This window comes from Electrophorus electricus, chromosome 3 (genome assembly GCF_013358815.1).
Source record: "Electrophorus electricus isolate fEleEle1 chromosome 3, fEleEle1.pri, whole genome shotgun sequence".
Taxonomy (NCBI): Eukaryota; Metazoa; Chordata; class Actinopteri; order Gymnotiformes; family Gymnotidae; genus Electrophorus; species Electrophorus electricus.
Window position 1 is genome coordinate 15,551,298 of NC_049537.1, and position 19,156 is coordinate 15,570,453.

The following is a 19,156-nucleotide window of genomic DNA, read 5'->3' on the forward strand; positions in this document are numbered from 1 at the left end:
AGCTACCCTGTCATGGGAAAAGTGTAAATCAGAGTCCACTTAGTCGGTATACACTGTATAAATAAATATAATGTTAATTGAAATTTAACAACCAAACACACTTAAGTGTGATGGCACTGGAAGCTTATTATTAATTATTAATGGGTACTGTTTTCTTTAGGCAAGACACAAACCCTTAGAGGGGTCACTGTATTAATTGTTTTTTTGTTTTTTTTAATAAATAAATGCATTTATAAGTGCATACGAGCCATTTTGCCGAAAGGACATGTTCGTTCCCCCTGCCACCATAAATTAATATATACATCATTCCACTTTGACATTATAATGAGGTCTGTTAATATACTGGACCTGTTAATTGGTGTGAAGTTAATTTGGTGCCTATATAATTTATCACTCCAACATAGGTGTGCCTGCTTTTGTTATATCAGATATGGTAGGTACAGGGTTTGACATTCTGGAGGTAAGGTAATAAAAATGCTCAATTAATTTTTTTTTTTTTTTATTGGTTGAGTGATGTCCATAGTGTCATTGATATTTGCATGACCTCTGTGGGTTACAGTGGTATTTCTAAAGGTCCTTGTCCTCTGAGCTGTCTATTACCCATCTGTGGGATGTTGCTGCCTGTAATGAAAAGTAATGGCGCACCTGTTGTCTGTGCTGTGTTCAGATCTGCAGAATTTCAGCAGCAAGGCCAGAAGCCCAGTCTCGGTGAGGGAAGGGCAGGCTGTGGTGCTGCTGTGCGGGCCGCCCCCCCATTCTGGAGGTATAATGCTTAATTGCTCTCGGACCCTTTTTGTCTTTTTTTTTTTTTATTAAAAAAGAGAATGCAGGTCTATTCATGTTACACCACCCTGTACTTGGAAAGCATAAGAGATCATTATTATTTTACACAACCTTTGTTTTCCTTAAAGCTACCCCACAAAGGTTTTGGTCCAGCAGGTGGTGCCAATGAACAGCTGTAGCACTTGAACTTTAATCCTGACTTGAGGTTATGTTTCCATTACTTATGAACCTTAGGAAACATAGTCAAGCTGTGGTGCTCCATGTGTTAAATTAGATATGTATAAACAGTGTAATGCAGAGATGACACACTCCTATGAGGTCAAAGTCCAGCACAGTCTTTGAACAGGGAAATCATGGTGCTGGACTCTGGCCCTCAAGGACTGGATTTGAGTGCTCCTAGTCTAGTAACAATGCATACCATATCTTTAGTACATACTCTTTAACTCTTTAATGGTTTATTGTTAATAAACACGCTCAGAGGTACAAACTGAAATCCTGAAAACCTGTAAACCCCAATCATCTGTTGCTTGCAGCAAACAGCGTCTCTTCTCTATACCAAAGCTTTCTGAAAAGGGGAATTTAGGGTCTATCTTCCACAACTGCATATTTTAAAACATTCAAGCTTTTATTTCAGCAGAATGCGATGGCTTGCTCTTCAGCTTCACCAGTGCAGGTATTCATGCACCCACCTCGTGCCATTTAGCTCCCACCCCAATCCTCCCCTTTTTTAATGCCACTCATGCCCTGGCGGTCATTTGGAAAGGTTATTTTCTTAAACCACAGCCTTATACTGGTGGCTAATAAAGGCACTTGGCAGGCTGTGTAGAGCCATGAGCGCCCATATCCCTCTTCAGGACTGCGAGTGTCAGCTGTGCCTGTTTGCAGCTGATTAGTGCACACACACATCATTTCACGCCACCACATCGGTGTTCGGCCACTCTGCTGCGCTTTCCACCCAGATTGATGGCATTAAACGCCTTTGCCTTTGCCCCACCATGCAAGCTCAACCGAACGCCAACCCCCCCAAAAAACCCCGGCTCACTCTTTTAACTGTTTGCCGCATTTCCATAACCCTTGAGTTCTTTCATATGGATATGCTGTCCTGATAACTGGCTCCATGCTGTGGCTGGGCTCTGCTGGATTTTAAGGTTTTGACAGGTGTGTGGAAATGCATGTCTCCTAGAAACCACAGGCGTTCCATAGGCTCCCCCTATACACTGACTTCTTCGTGTGGAATAAAGCCTGCCCTGACTTATCTGCTTCGCAATTTGACACTTTACTACTGTAATATTAATGCAAATGAATGTATTGTCCATTTAAGTTTGCCACAACAACTGCATGACAGGTCTGGAAAGCAATGCGGTCTGGCAGTGCTTTCCGCACACGTTGCTGCCCCCAACCCCATATCCCCTCACTCCTGTCCCTGTATCTACTTATGCAAATCCTAAATATCACCACAGTATCTAGAATATTAGTATGAAATCCCCCCTGTCTACAGTAGGAGTTGAGGATTTGAACTGAGCCGGAGGGCTCGGCTCCAACGAGACAAGCCTCGAGCAGTGGCTTCCATGGCAGGCCCCCCACACCCACCCTGTAACACTTTGAATCCAACGTCTCTTTCCTTCAAGAACCGATCAAGGCTCCTCTCTCGTCCAGGCACTGGGGGTCACGAAAGAGTCCACAGCTTTGAGCTGCTCTATGCTATTCATCTTAGGCCAACCCTCAAGGAGCCACATCCTGATCTCGCAGTGCCTTCCCCTGCCCGTTACTAAGCGACCCACTAATCCAATGCCGATGGCAGCAAAACCCACCCCTCCTCTGCTTGTTAATGAATGAAGTGACAAAAAGGCCGTCAGGACCAGTGGCACCCCGAGCCATCTCCAAGGCTTTGCCCAAGCATCAAAGCCCTTTTTGTCACCAGACAGATGCAACAAAAAAGAGCCGACAAATGAGGAGCACCGAATTACAGGCCAGTTCACTTTCTACATGTTATAGGTGCTGTTCCACTTGAACCTGAGTAGGCTGATGAAACATCAACAATATACAGCAGCAGATCCAATTTGGCAGTTAGGGCCCTATTTACACGGGCACACAAAGACTCTCACTGCGTCCCACATACTGGTATTTTCATGGCCATGCGAAAAACACATTTTCACGCCTTTCTTCAATGAGAAGTGTGCAAGGAAATGGAAGCGCCATGTAAATGAGATAGCATGAACTAACGTTACTATGTTGTTTTTTTCCATGAAGAATCAAGGTGCTGTGGTGAGACATCTTTTGGTGGCGTCTGTCTTCAACGCAGCATCTAAAATCTGGCACAATCTGTTTGTTGATGAAGCTTCCCTACACTAGGCATGAACACAACGTGTGACAATTGCATGGCAATTACAGTGAGCCAAGGAATAATGACCTTGACAATCATAGTTATGGCACTGTGGAAATCAAGGAAAATGATTACTAACAGTTATAGAATTGGTATCCTTTGTGATATCGCTCAACATCCTAATTAATTGAATGTTTATGGTTAATGTACCTTAACTAATTCCACATTTACCTGATGGGGTAAGGGAGGGTGTGACCCTCAGAATACTCAAACCTGATGCTTCATGACATTTTCAGAGCTCTGCACACAGCACACACTCAGCTATGACTACTAATTTCTGGTGAAATATTCTACCATGCTGTGGTTTAAGGCAGTAATGGAATACATTATTGTAGTTATAAATATTTGCTTGTGTCGGGCTTGAAACTTGAGCAACTCTGTCTCCACTTTGTTGAAGTTTTCTTGCCGCTGCTTTGACCTCTCAGTTTCTCTGATTAGGCTTAGTGCAGGTGTTTTACAAAGCCTGAGATGAGCAATATGATTGGCTGAGAACATATTAATCACCATACCTGCCTATTTATAATTACATCCCGCTTCGCCCCACCACATTTGCACATAGAAAGTGATTGCACAGTGTGGAAATGGCATTCTGTGTTTTGGACATGCTCTGCGCATATAGTAATGCTACACTACTCAATGTAATGTTCTTAGCAGCTGGTAGCACACGGTTCTTTACTGGGACTGTGAACATTGTTAATACATGCGCTCTGGGATTTGATATTCTAATGTGATAGCTGCAGTGGATAAATGTGCCACCACTATCTGGCCTATCATTACATTACCATTAGACAGAGCATTAGCACTGCGAGCTCTGTGTTGGTTCTAGGTAGGCAATAATGTAAGAAATGCCCCTTGCTATGTTTAGCACAATGGTTTTTAGTGGATTTTAGCATAGTGTTTGACTTATGACTGCTCGTGATGTCACGATAGTGTGTTTATTTCCTGCGGCGCGATGTAAATGCATGGAACTGCTGCGGGCTTTTTCCTGCACTCTACCGTATCTTCCACCAGTGCATACTTGTAGGTTGTCATTTGTGGAGAAGTGCTAGGCCCTAGATCCTGATCTAGTCAAATCCAGGCTAAAGCTTTGATAGCTTTAGCCTGTAGGGCTCCCCTCACAGTAAGGGCTGATGAGCCTCAGGCATTGCTTAGGTAAAGAATAACTTAAAACATTTATTTTTATAAGAAATAAAGCAATAGCCTTTTTATTAAATATTTTGCTTAAATAAATGTCTTTATCGTAAAGTAGACTTGTTGTGTAACCATTCCCAGACTGTTGAATTGCACTAGCACAGTCTTCATATTAATATTAGTTTGTGACTTGATTTGAAATAGTTTCCTCTGTATTTTTAAGGATATCCCATCTGACTTTGAGTGAATGATATAAAAAAAACATCTAAAAAAACCCATATGAAATGTTTAACAAACTTTATTTTATAACACTTCACAGCATATCTTATTATTAGGGCTCCGTTTTCCTGCAATCTGTACGTCACTTCATAAACATCTGAAACATGGAAAAATTGGGTCTGGAAAGTTTTTAATGAGAGTCAGCGTAATTTGAAAAAAAAAGGCCCCACCAATGAATCGAAAGTGATTCGGTGTGAACATACTCTAAAGGTGAACACTTTGACTAATATGAAGTAAGGATACAGACGTCCTTATGCGTAAACAGCCTTTAACTATAGGTTTAATTAAAATGATTCCAGTATAAATGCATTTTAATTAAACATGCATTTGACCCCATTACTATGTGTTACACATAGTTACTGTAATTATCCTTGTAATCTACAAATACAGAAATACATACTGTATAGTGAAAAAACATAGCACTCTATAAAAGTCCTAGGAATTATACAAGGAATTATAAGATATTTATCATGGCACTATGTATTTATTTGCATATGAATACAATAAATAATAATAGCAAAAATGTTTTGTGCTTTTCAAATATTTATTGCTTATCTTATTATCTTATTATGTGGCTCAGCAAACCCTTTGAATGCCCTTTGACCTTTTTTTTATTTTAAGTGTAGCAACAAATTCAAACATATTGAAACACAATTATCACTCGAACATTAAAACATGGAACACCTACAGGGTAAACAGAACAGAGTGCCATTCTCAATATAACTGTAGCTGAATGGGATCACTAAGACAGGAAATATAAAAACATTTTGTGGTTACTTCCCTTTTTTGCCAGAAATCAGATATTCGTGGACCTACAATGGACGTCCTAGCATACTTGTCCAGGACAATCGGCGCTTCGTGTCTCAGAGAACAGGGAACCTATACATTGCTAAGGTGGAGGCATCTGACGTGGGAAACTACACCTGCGTGGTGAAGAACGTGATGAGCAATGCCACGGTGTACAGTTCACCAACGCCAGTGGTGCTCCGGCGGGACGGTGAGGGCTCCCTGGAAGCTGAGCTGCCTGTCCCACTATGTCCTGTCCCTGACAGTGCAAGCACTGGCAGATGCAAATCAGATGGCTTGAACGGGTCGATATTTGTTAAATCGCCACTCTGTGCTGTGGCGTCAGCCTGTTCATGGTTGCGTGCATTTGCATGTTTGTGTATAGATATTCGTGGCAAATGATAGTTACATATTCTGGTGGGATGGAGACACACATACACATGCATGCACATCCTTTCTCACACACTTTCACACATTGTTCTGTCTATATAACTGCATTGGTCTAATTGACTAAAATGAAATGTTTAGTCATTTTAAATTCCCTGATTTTCCACCCTCACAGCTGTGATGGGGGAGTATGAGCCAAAGATCGAAGTCCAGTTTGAAGAGATACTCCATGTCACCAAAGGATCATCAGTTAGGCTGGAGTGCTTCGCTTTAGGAAAGTAGGTCTCTGCTTGGCTTGCATTATCTTGCCCCCACAGAGCTCTGTAGCCAGCGAGGTATCGCCACACTTACCACTCAGTATATCTTAGTCCTTTATTTAATAGGATCACCTCAGGAAAATACAGCCCCCTTTAATCGCCTGAAAATTCAGCTGGGGAGAGAGTAGGACATTCATCATTAAAAAAACAGTGGTAATGTGCAATTCAAGGGGTTGGGTTGGGAGGTGGGGACCTCTCATTGTTTACCAGTAATGTGTCAGGGAACAGTGAGGCTTTAGGATGCCTTTGGGGTTTTGAGAGCTCTGGGAATGGCTGCGAGGCAGTTTCAGAAGTTTTCCATGTAGGTCAAAACATGGGGGCATCTTTTAAAGCTAGAAAAACTGCTTCTCTGATTTACCTCTCATATTGTAATGTAAAGGTATGTACCATTGTTGAATACATACAAAAGTAATAAAAAAGTGGCATAACAAGTGCAAAACAGCAGTGCATTTATACTGGAGTGGAGAAAAGAACTCTCGATTAGCTTTTATATTCTAGATTTCTGAAAGCTTGCTGTTAGCTATTCAATAGGTGCTTGATAGGCATTGATAGGGGTGAAACATTAGCCCCAATGCTAACGTGACCTGGTATGATCGGACAGTCCAGTGCCTACCATCTCTTGGAGAAGAGCAGATGGAAGCCCCTTTCCTGGAAAGATAAAAATCAATCACTCCAATGGAGTCTTGGAGATCCCTTATTTCCGGCCAGAGGATGCCGGCTTTTATGAATGTCTGGCAGAGAATTCCAGAGGACGTAGTGTTGCAAAAGGACACCTCATATTTAAAGGTAACAGTATCTTGCAAACAGTTCATAATACAAATAAAGGCCCATTGTTAATTAATGAAGGCAGCAAATTAAATTTCTTTATTTGGTAGACTATGTCTAAATGCTTTGGATCAGTTACAAAGCTGTTACAAAATCCTTGTTACAAAATGTTATCTATTTAATTTCCAAGATCTTGTCTATTTAATATGATGTCTTATTGGTTTGTAACATTTGTAGCAGAAAAATCAATAGGAGAAATTTTAATTGTGTGCAAGAGACTGGACAACATGGTAACAAGTACTGAATAACACTCAACCTATGGATGAATCCATCTTATTGTCAGTCAGCAGAGGCAGATTAATTAAAATGGCTGCAGCATGAGTCGTGAGGTCAGCAGTAAAAAACAATTTTGCTCACACTAAGCAAGGGCACTATGAAGGGAAGGATAATCTGGAATTAATGTGTACCAATTAACCACACTGTTTGGTGGTTTATAAAGGGCTAACATGTATGTTTAGTATGTCCTGACAACGGGGGTGGAGTGCTGGAGGGTAGGGACGGGGGAATCAACAAAAGGATTACAAGTGAGAGAGAGGCTTGTTTGGCATTTTAGCTTGGAGAATGTGGTGTCTAAGAGGAATTTGTGCCCCCCCCCCCCCCCCCCCCCCAACAATGACCTCCCCTGCAGATGTGGAGCACCTCCATTGGGCTCAGACGCTGCGGGATGCATATATGGCTATGGAGGCTGATCTCCACTGGGAGTGCAGGACCAGCAGTAAATCACAGCCTGTGTACATATGGCTTAAGAATGGGCAGGCCTTGGTCTCAAAGGTAAAAAGGCAAAAGCTATCCTTTATTGGTTCTTTATTGTCACAGCACGAGGAAAAGATTCCAATTTCTTTTGCTAAATTTGATATTTAACTATGAATCTGTATAGTTAAATATTCTCAACAACGTAATATTTGAACATCTTAGGGAAAAGGCAATTGAACATTTTACTGTGGCGCTATTCTGTTTATCACTAGAATAAAATCCATAATAGGCAGTTGACCAGTAGTAGTCTTCACTTGACCTGTAATGGTGTGAGGGGCGGACTTTGAAAGTTATTGGTAGTAAGTCATGTAGTCTGTAGACGTATGAGGGGAGCTGCATGAAAATTATTTATGATGTTATTCAGAGCACAATGCAACAAATACAATAATGTGTGAAATACACTTGCCTTAGGTGGAATATTGGTGTATTTTAAGATATTATTAGAACAGTATGGTGCATAAAATGCTGCATATGGAAAGTACAACTGCCGATGCTGTCGATGGTGCCGTTTTGTCCACAGGATAGAATCCATGTTGACGGTAGCAAGTTAACGGTGTCCAGAGTCAACCTGGAGGATTCCGGAATGTATCAGTGTTTGGCCAAAAATGAGTATGGAGTCATTTATGCCAGTGCCGAGCTCAAAGTCGTTGGTAAGCCATGCTTTCATTGGTGTGAGGGCTCAGGCCACACACAATCAAGTGTCTGAAGCAGTCTTGGCGATGAGACTATGACTTGTGTTCTAAAGTAGTAGGAGAAAAAGCAAAGCCAAACTTGTTTTGCAGCCTCTCCCCCAGACTTCTCCAAGGGCCCACTGAAGAAGTCCACGCTGGTGCAGAGAGGTGGTGAGGTGGTGATCGAGTGCCGGCCGCATGCCTCACCCCGGGCCACTTTCTCCTGGAGGAAGGGTGGTGAGCTCCTGAAGGATGGCGAGAGGTAGGGGTCAGTTGCCGAGTAACCATCCCCCTCTTTTTCTGAAGACCCAAGGCACCAGTACTTTAGGGGTTTAAATCTGACACGTCTTTTTGTTATCATTATTTGACTGCCGTTTACAGTGTGTATTTCTAATGTTGCTCATCCTTCTTATTTAACCCTATTGTGGGCTCTTTGCTTGTTAGGTGTTCCAACTTCCCAGAGATTTTTGTGGTATTTTAATTAAGATGGAGTTTGTAGTGTAACAAAAGTGGCACTTTTTTATCATTATTATTTTCCACCCAGCTTGTCCAGGCACAGATGTTGCATGTTTGGAAGCGTCATCGTTTTATTATTATTCTCCTTTCCCTGATGGCGTTTTCACACAAGGCTGCGTGCTCAGCTAATGAATTCGATTCTGGCCTGGCCTCTCGCCTATGGGCTTTCCATGGGGCAGACGTGGCGAGACATGGCCATGTCAGAACAGGTGGCAGGAGAGGGGAGCACATGATCTCCCGTAATGGATGGGGATGAAGGGAGGGCTGCAGCAGTCCATCTGGACCAGCGGGAACACGCATGACCATAACTCACTGACGCTGTCTAGGAGCCCCAGAAGACCAGAGTGATTATTGGATTTGAGGGGGAGAGAGAAAAATGAAGAGATGTGTGGAGAGAGAGAGAGAAAGAGAAAGAGAGAGAGAGAGAGAGAGAGAGAGAGAGAGAGAGAAAGATATTAAAGAGTGTGAGAAGCACACTCGGCCAAATACCACCACATCTGGCTGTTTTGAGGTGAGTGTACACATACGCCAAGGTGGGCATTAATACACTCACACTCAGGACAGGCCCACCTCTGTTTTTAAGTACTACGGCTGTATCGGGGTGGTGCGACCAATGGCGGCTCTGGACTGACACGTGCCTCTGCAATTTAGAATCCTAATCAATACGCCTTGCCACGCTACCATGGTCTTTCCGTAATTCTCTGGACATACCCCAACACACGAGGGGGACCATCGATCAGTTATCATATTCCATGGGGCAGTCATCTGAAGAAAGATAGGAAAATGATTACGAAGCCATTGCGGCTTGAGGAGAATATAAATGTGGCTTGGCGCGGCCAGAGGTTTCTTTTTTGGTAAGCGGATAGTGGATTTTTTCCCCCCCTTCCTTATTTGTTTTTTTCAGCTCATTGCCCCACAGGTCATCTGCTCAGCATGCCTCAATCGCTCGGCGTTTGATATTTTTGTCAATAAATCAGAGCAAAGCGCCTGGTGCTGAGCATGCTCTCTCAGCCATAGTAAATACGTATTTATTTTAAAGAGACGACCTGAGAGGGTTCGGATTTCTCGGCTTGCAGGCTCACTGCTCCTGCCGTTTTGATTTAGCTGAAGGAGAAGGTCACACGAGCTCCAAGTTCCCAACATCATTTATTTATGTTGTGCGCATTTGTTACTGGTTCCCTCCCCTCTCTCTCTCTCTCTGCCTTTTTTCAGCTCCATTCCTGGTAATTAGAAACCAAACAGCAGTGTTCACAAAGAGCAAGTCAGTAAATACATTTTCAAGTATTGTCTCTTAGTCTCAATTTCATGGGATACTAAATGGAAAACGGGATCCTGCATGTATTTACTGTGTGCGTTTATTGCCATTGTATTTCTCAGACAGATCAACCTCAGGCCTGTTTAGTGTCCCACTCGAGAAGGATCAGCTCTTTCCCTTCACATTTGCCCTGTTTCTCTCTGCAACCTGGAGAGACTTCTAGATATACAACAGTTATATATTTGCACCAGCTCTCAGATAGTGGATAGCATATTTCTCACTGGTTGGCTAATGATAAGGCTTGGCTTTGGAGGGAATGAGTCAGCCCACCCATCCTCTTTGGCTCAAGCAAGCCCCTGTATTCCTATTAATAAAGCCATTTAATCTTCAAAGCCTGCCAGTACCTGCCGGGCCATCCCATGCGGCAGGGCTCGCATGGCTCGTGTGGAGCAGGATGAGGGCTCATTCCGAATGATATGGCTTCTTTCCAATGAAATGCGAGGCAGGTCGGCCAAGCATTTTCACTCTCCATTTCGGAGATGCTGAGCCAAGACGGGCTGTCTGAATGCTGCGGTCAGCAGATGGAGGGTGACTGTATTATGGGGATATGGTCGCAGGAGTCCCTCACTGCTAAAAGACGGCTTCGAGTCCAGCATCGGAGGACAGCCACCGGTGTCAATGGCAGGACCTCCTTGGGTGGTTTTTGCTCCATATGTGCTTTGAGTTGAACAGCAGTTCCACTTCTCTTACCTCTTGAATATTAAGTCAGTTTAATATGGGTGAAGTTGTCCTAGAGCTCTGTTCAGTTTAGCATTCTATGCTGCTTTAAGATTATGAAGGCTTGAGATTTAGCAGATGAATTATTTTGTTATCCACCTAATCTGGATGCAAACACTGAATTCTGATTTAAATTGTATTTTTAAATTTAATGTGCTGATGCAGCAAAAAAAAAAAAGGTGGCATTACCAGTTATCTATGGCACTGTGTGACTCTGAAACTTGCAGTGCTGCAGTGAGTTTTAACACCCAGTGAGTTCAACAGAAATTTTGGTTGTTTTTGTTCATAATATTGAAAGATTATGATCATATGTATGGGTTGTGGTTTTGTTTCTCATTTGTGGAATGGGTTCAGTGTGATTTCTTCCTTTTAAAACTTCATGCAACTGTACGACATTTGCTTCGTCCTGTCTCGTTGCGTTCCGCAGACGGACCATCTTAGACGACGGCACCCTCCGGATCACCAATGTGAGCGAGCAGGATGCTGGCAGGTATACATGCGTGGCCCGCAACCCTTTTGGGACAGCCAGCAGCACGGGATCCCTGGTGGTCAAAGGTGCGGCTTCGCCAAAGACAAAACTGACACCCAAGCCCTCCCCCTCAGCAGACATCTCAGACTTGGACAAGGAGAAGCCAAGAAAAAATATGACTAACCCAAGCATGAAATTGATAATGAAATATATAGTTGTTTTATGTTCCCGCCGGGTTTGACAGAGGTATAACTCATCCGGGTTTTTGTCAGCTGTGAGTTATTGGTCAAACTGGCGGCATGAGAAGAACCTTTGCCATCTGTACTATTGAGGGCAGATTTTTCTTTTCCTCTCCCCAAGCCCAGTGTGCACAGTGTGCTTAATTAAAAAATCTGCTTCTGTTGCAGTTTTTTGTTCTATTTTGCATCTGCAGTAACTAATGGATTTTTTATATGCGTGTTTTTCTTGTTCGCCTTTTCTTGTCGGATGTGACGATTGCTCAGAGTTGATGTATTCAGTCGCGGGACTATATCAATAAAGTGTTGCTTCTTGTGACATCGGCCTTGTTTGGGCTGGAGACGTAGCTCGTGTGCAGGTGTTGGAGATCAGTTAATCAGTTGGAACAGTAATGGCAGCTCCCAGCTTTTGGAGCTCCATGCTGTTGATTTCTGGAGGGTCAAAATATGGCTTGTGGCTGGCCTGAAGGAACCTACCCTGGCAAAGTGTCACTTAAGGTCTTTGAGGCAGGCGCACATATATACCCCCCAGTATTATATCAAGTAGGTACCCCTAATTAGCCAGTGCTGAGAGAATCAAGGTCTATGCATCTGGAGATCCCTGTAAAGTATCTGTAGAGTGGTCATTCTTCCTTGATAAGTACATAATGTCATATCTCAATGAAAAATTATCTTATACCATGACAAAGATGTGTGTAAAGAGAACAGGTCTGACTAGGACTGTTGAAGACTTCCTAGCCATCCTATACTTTTGAACTGAGAATGCGTGCGCGGACACACGCACACACCTGTGTCTCATGGAGAATACTAGAGCCTAATTAGAAAGTCAGGGCTCAGATGATCAAAGTCCATGCAATTCCAAGTCTTTCTAAAGCATGTGTAGTGTAATCGCTGTTCGTCAACTGGCACATCCACAACTCCTGCCCAGACTCATTAAAGGGCAGGCTCATTAGTCTTGAGACTAATATGTGGATGATTTTACAGTTTGCACTTTCAGATTATAAACCTTTTTCCATGTGTATTCCATGTGTAGACCAAAGCCCAGTCTAATTGTTGTTCCTGTTTATTTAAATTACAACCTGAAAAAGTCAACATAGAAAAGTGACTGCAAAGGCTAGGATTCTGTCTCTCTGTTTATTTCACATTTTTCTAATCTTTTGTTCATTTGTATTTTTTCAGAGCCAACTAAGATTACAGTTCCTCCTCTGAGCATGGATGCCACAGTGGGAGAAAGTATCGTCCTGCCATGTGAGGTGTCCAGAGACTCCACGGTGAAGCCTGCTTTCAAATGGTTCTTTAACGGGAAGCTCATTGATTTTAGCCGACATGATCACTTCGAGATGATTGGTGGGGTAAGTGTATAAAAGATGAATCGGATCCCTCGGTCAACACATGGTGCAGGGAGGGACACATGACATCGTACACAATTTCTGAAGGCAGATCATGCTCTGTGGCACTCAACAAGAGCGTTCGATCCCGTTTTGTTTTTGTTTTTTTTAATGGGCAGATGTAGAGAGCGATAGACATCTGTCTGATTACATGATATCCACTGAAGACTCTTTAATGCACAGAACAGGTCAGAAAAATCAAATCCCTCATTCCATGGGGAGGGCTGCGTACCTTCCCCACTCTAACCACCTCCTTCCTTGAGCCCGCCCCCATTCGCCTGGCTCATCCACAGATCCTTTTTTCATTTCTCCAGTAATTCTCTTGAGAACGTGGAGAGGCTACGAATACCTGGCGTGTACCCAGCGCCAGGCGGGTGCTGGAAGGCTGCCTGTCTAGCTGAGAGAGACAGCCTTTATCTCAAGCATGAGGCTGACTGAAAAATTCGTTGGCCTGGGAGCTGGATTGACATTTCATTAGAGCCTTTTTTGTTGTTTTCTTTTTTCTTTTTTCCTCAAATGCATCTGGTGATCACCCAGCAGAATGATTTATATTTTGACCCGACTCCATCTGTATAAAGAGGTCAACCAGGATTGGGAAGTGGCAGCAGTGCCCCTCAAAACATTTCCTCACTGTCCCCCAAAACACATTCTGCTTTGGTTTGGGCCAGCTGAATTAACCCCCAGTAAGGCCTTATTCCATATGATGCATTTCCTCTTTTTATTGCCAGGGATCATCCGGAGACCTCATGGTTCGCAATGTTCAGCTGAAGCACTCTGGGAAGTATGTGTGTATGGTGCACACGGCAGTGGACAGTGTGTCGGCGGCAGCCGACCTCCTCGTCAGAGGTACAGACCCCTCCTCAAGGAGACACTTAGCATTCTCCCTTCAGCGCTTATTAAATGATTATTAAACGATAAGTTTTGAGAGTCTCGCACCTCGCATCATCATGATATTTCTGTTTTATCTGGCCCACGGAATAATGACTCACAGAGCATCTGGGATCAGCACATTAATTCCCGGCTCCGTGCTCCACAGACCTTTTGTGTTTCCATCACCATGTGAAGGGTCCGGCGCTCGGCCTGTGAATAATAAATGTCTTTTGTGGCCTGACTTCTCTCACTTTGCGGGAAACTTTTTTGTAACCTTGCCGCACCCCCCCAGGTGATGAGAAGCAATGTTGTTGTTTTTTTGTTTTTTTTCAAAGTCGGTCTGGTGTTTTTATGGCCCTGGTGTTGACAGGGCCCCCTGGTGCCCCAGAGGGGGTGCTGGTGGGGGAAGTCACGGACAGGACCGCTCAGCTCTCCTGGGGCCCTGGCTCTGACAACCACAGTCCCATTACCCTCTACATAGTGCAGGCACGCACTGCCTTCTCCATCGGCTGGCAGGCCATCAGAACAGGTAGGCATTTAGCACAGGCACAAATGTGGTTCACACCGTTACATTGTCACATGGCTGTCAAACTACTTAAATAAACTGATAAGTAAACAAACATTGCAATAAAGGATCATGCTTAAGATGATGTTTGCACTACTGTGCAAAGAGAGAATGCAGTCTCTGATGTGAAACATTCTTACATTAACTAAATATATCTTCTGATTTGAGCATGTGCCATTTGACATTATGTGTGTCTCCATTCCAAATTTCTTTAATCCTAGTTCCTGATTCTGTGCCTGGACAGATGACAAGCGCCACAGTAGTGGGCCTCAACCCCTGGGTGGAGTACGAGTTTAGAGTGGCAGCTGTCAACGGTGTTGGGGCGGGGCAGCCCAGTTCCGCATCTGTGCCGATTCGCACACGGCCAGCAGGTACACGGCCTCTCCTGAACACCTAGCCCCTCCCCCCTTTGTAAAGTTGGCGGCACCAATGCCTCGGGCCTGTGGCGGAAACCTAATTTACCTCTATAATTAGTTTCATTCGCCTGGAGAGCAACGCACTGATGGTGGATTAGCTGTGGGAAATCCGTGTGCATTGTTCCCTGTCCATCATCACGTCAGGGGTGTATACACTGCCTCAAATTATGGAGTGATCTCTACATGATTTAGACACAAATCCACACTCTAGAGTATGCACCAGAGGAAACCACATACGTTTTTGTGGGTTAAATACCTACATATGCTTTCAAATATTTCACTCAGTAATGTATGTGTAAATTTCCAGTTTTCCAAGCAAAAAAGTTTACATAAAACAATAAACCCCATGAAAATATCCACTGCATAGCCCAAGCACACTATATACTATAAATGAGAGTTCATGAAGTCTTTTAAGCAATTTAAAATGTATTTGATAATTTAATCAGTCCCACCACCTTGTCCAGAAGCTTATCAGATGGTAGCCCGGCAAGATGACACAGAAACAGACAGTAAGTGTGCTGGGTAAACAGCCATCCCTTCTGTCTGACATATGTACAAGCTTGTCTGAAAAACTCCTCTAAGTTGTAGAGTTAGCTCAGATCCATTGCTAGGGTTAGCTCAGGTCTGTAGCTAGGGTTAGCTCACGTCCATAGTTAGTTCATAGCGCATGCTAACCATGAGCAGCTTTAATCTTTGCAGTGTTGTAGAGTGATACTCTGTCCTTTTTAAGGACTTTCGATGTTGGACATGAGTGAGCAAGAGGGCCTGTCATCATTAATTTATGTCCTCTTCAGCTATGAATGTGCACAATACCCATGCTCACTGTCAGGCATTACGACTTTAGATTCCATTTTCAAGAATCTTTTTTTGGTTTTTTTGGCAAATCTGCCTTAATCTCACAGATTTTAGGAAGAAAACATCATGTCATACTCGACTCCTGTTTTTTAAGAGACCAACAACCCACCCACCCCCAAACACACACAAAATAATCCCTTTGTTTGACTTCAACCTGACTTGCTCAAGGTGATTTGATGAGGCCTCTGTAATTGTTTTTGGGGAAAGGAAATCTGCTACCGTTACCTAATCATTTCAGAGGTTACAAACTGTGAGCCTAGCCCATGTTATTTCTGTTTGTTATTTGCTGCTGCTGTTCCTCTCCTTGTCCCAAGCTCCCGAGGTCTCTCCGGCCAGTGTGAGAGGAGGGGACGGTGACCGTGGTGAACTGGTCATCCAGTGGGAGGTGAGGATGAACTCTTCTAATGGTAACAGCATTTTTTTTTTATCTCTCTCTTAAATCAGTCTTCTGAAGCTGAATGCATTTGGAGAGAATTCTCAGCAGTGACTAGGGCTTAAATTAAACAAGCGGTAATTAAAAAGCAGAGCTGTTGTCCTCGCTTTTCGCTCCAGCGGAATTGCTCCCTGTGGTATGTACATCATAATGAAGATGCAGGTAGAAGAAGAGCTTGTATAAAATTGGAGCCTATGGGATGTGAAAAAGAGTGTCTAGAGCTTTTTTCATGAGCACACTGACTATCAAACCCATGTTCATCTTTTGCATTGAAGCAAGTTGATATTTTGGAAATGGTGCAATTCAAGTGTTAGAGTGTAGGGTTTAGGTACAAGACTGACACAATAGTTCGCAATGTTTTTTTCAGCTTGTGGGGAGATATAAAAAAAAGAAATGAACAAGGGAGCTTTTCATCCGCGAGCAAGCTATCTCCTCAGCTAATTACCCAAATAGAGTATTCTTCCTCTGGAGTTTTTACATGGATCTGCATGCGTTGGCGTGCATTTCTCTCCTACTACTCCTCAGCCTGTACCTGAAGAACTACAGAATGGGGATGGGTTCGGATACGTGGTCGCCTTTCGGCTCCTGGGCTCGGCGTCGTGGACGCAAAGCGCGGTACCCTCCGTGGACACGTCTCGATATGTGTTCAAGAACGACAGCATCCCGGCGCTCTCACGCTTTGAGGTGAAGGTGGGAGTCTACAACACCATGGGAGAAGGACCCTATAGCCCCGTGGCAATAATCTACTCAGCAGAGGAAGGTTGAGAAAAATTTTTATGCTGATTCTTATCACTAAGAATTTCTGATAATAAACAGTCTGTTAAGTCTGAACTTTAAAATAAGATGAGGTTGAATTACTTTTAAAGTGTCCCTGAAGTGGTTACAATGCAGCTAATTTAAAGGTAATTTAGACTGTAGAATTTTTCCTGTTTTTCTATGGTCTTTCCATTGCTGCTGTTCACTTACCTCCCTTCATTGTTTCTCCTACCCATTGTCACATCTTTCACAGAGCCATCAGTAGCTCCATCCAAAGTGTGGGCACGCAGCCTGTCTGCCTCTGAGGTGCAGGTCTTCTGGGACCCCATCCCCATAACCCACAGCAAAGCCAGGATCAGGGGCTATGAGGTACAGGAATAAACCCACTGCTTTGACAAGTAGATGCAGGAATGCGTGAGATGCAGGAATCATTGCAGCTCATCTCTCCAGAAATGAAAGGTTTCAAAAAAAACAAAAAAACAAAACAAAACTCAACTACACACCGTATTGCCTCAATGCACTAATGAAAAGTTCTGATGGCGGTGCGAACAATTTCCTTCTCCACAAACAAGAGGCATGCCATGTTTTTTTTTTCCCCTGCGCCCTATTTTTCACGATCTAATCTGGGGAATGAAGAGGTCTGCTCGCAGCTGGGCCTGACTCCCGAGGAGCACCAATACCCAGGCTACTGCAGTGAGCGTAAATAAATCACCCTTCAGATGGTGCGAGCATCATACATCAACCACTACCCCCCATGCCCCATCCCCCCATCTTAGACCCTTTAGCTGTGAACCCTCGTGTCTGCCTGCGTGAACCCCACAGGATTTTGGCCCATTCTGTCCACCCGGCTCCAGATAACCTGGCCCTTCTACTGTCAGAGCGGCTGAACCATGCACCTTTATACATAATAAGGGCGATCTGAGAATCAAGAAATGCTTGCACTTGTCTTTGGAAGCTGTGCAGAATTGTTTTTCTGGTAAAAAATAAAAGTGAAAGTGTGTGCACACGTGGGTGGACATCTAATAAATGGAGCCAGAAAGAAAACAGTCATCCTGTTATGACTTTGACTTTGGTCACAAAAAATTCAGGTGTTTGAAATCCCAGATATGGGAGGATCCCTGCTATGCAGTTTTGAATTTTCTCCTATCTAAAACAGCTACATCCACTGACAGAGACTGATAATTAGCTGATGAACTGAACCAGATTTGTTATGGTGAACAGTATAGAGAGTGCAGAGAGCAGGGCTCCCTCAGAAATGAAAAGTTAGAACCACTGCTAAAAGACTGTCAGAACATCATCACTTTTACCTGTGTCCTTTAATGGTTAGTGACCTTCCTACATTGCAGTGTATGCTTGCCTTAACACCACATAGCCTTCTAGGACAGTTCTACTCTGTGAATGCTGCGAGTTATAGTGCTACAAACGGCTGCCTTTTGTCTGCTGCTGCAGGTGCTGTGCTGGGAGGAGGGCTCACAAGAAGACGAGCCGAGGAAGGAAAGGGTGGCGGGCAGCCCTGCCCTCATCACAGGCCTCAAGGGAAGCATGCTGTACTCTGTCTCGGTCCGGGCCCACAACAGCGGTGGGGTCGGACCTGCCACTGCCCCTGTTGGCATCACCACCAAGAAGCCACGTTCGTCCCCCTATTTGTTTCCTTTTCTATTTGTGTTGTTTGTTTCATCGTTGTTTTTCCCCACAGGCAGACGTTGAGATGCTCTCATGAGATGAATTTCTAACAGACCCATACTTTATATGCGTTTTGTACCTGCTAATGCAGTCATGGTAGAGATTATTAAAGGGCACCACTGTCCATTTACATACTGTAACCGTTTCATGATAAATGCGCTGCAAGAGCAGACAAATGCAATGGCATTCGCTCATTTTTACTGCCTGCCCAGATCTTTTCTAGCTCTCTTGATAAATCCACCTCTTGAGGCATTGTTTGTATTAATATGTGCTTCTCATTTATGGAATTAAAAAAACCCTCTTCTGCAGCAGCTGCCGTTTGTTGGTGCAGTTGAATTCAAGATTATTCAAGAATGTACTCAACATGACGGACTGTTTCAGTACTCTTAATACATAATTAGTCCCATCTTAGCTATTTAAATTGCAGATAAAGGAGCTACCATTTAAATTTCTGGATTCACAGTCTGCAGTGGGGAAAAAAAAAGAACCAATCAATAGAATGATACGCTCAGAATGGGTATCCTCTGTCTCACCGCAAGAGACCTACGCAACCCCTGTTAAAGCCATGAGCTAAAATAGTCTGATTATCTGATGCCAATAAATCACAAGAACAAAATGGCAT

General features: G+C 43.6%; 1 protein-coding gene across 2 annotated transcripts in view; it reads left to right on the forward strand.

Annotated features, from left to right (window-relative positions):
- LOC113574227 (contactin-4) overlaps window positions 1-19,156 on the forward strand; it is a 30,580-nt gene that overhangs the window by 5,054 nt on the left and 6,370 nt on the right. For both annotated transcript variants that reach the window (XM_035524431.1, XM_035524430.1), the window contains 16 exons: window positions 668-763; window positions 5,370-5,573; window positions 5,925-6,027; window positions 6,668-6,852; window positions 7,520-7,662; window positions 8,165-8,294; window positions 8,427-8,577; window positions 11,291-11,418; window positions 12,748-12,920; window positions 13,685-13,802; window positions 14,197-14,355; window positions 14,613-14,762; window positions 15,977-16,047; window positions 16,621-16,855; window positions 17,105-17,220; window positions 18,301-18,481. In XM_035524431.1, coding sequence (XP_035380324.1) covers window positions 668-763; window positions 5,370-5,573; window positions 5,925-6,027; window positions 6,668-6,852; window positions 7,520-7,662; window positions 8,165-8,294; window positions 8,427-8,577; window positions 11,291-11,418; window positions 12,748-12,920; window positions 13,685-13,802; window positions 14,197-14,355; window positions 14,613-14,762; window positions 15,977-16,047; window positions 16,621-16,855; window positions 17,105-17,220; window positions 18,301-18,481 — 2,343 coding nt within the window. The remainder of the gene's footprint in view (window positions 1-667; window positions 764-5,369; window positions 5,574-5,924; window positions 6,028-6,667; window positions 6,853-7,519; window positions 7,663-8,164; window positions 8,295-8,426; window positions 8,578-11,290; window positions 11,419-12,747; window positions 12,921-13,684; window positions 13,803-14,196; window positions 14,356-14,612; window positions 14,763-15,976; window positions 16,048-16,620; window positions 16,856-17,104; window positions 17,221-18,300; window positions 18,482-19,156) is intronic.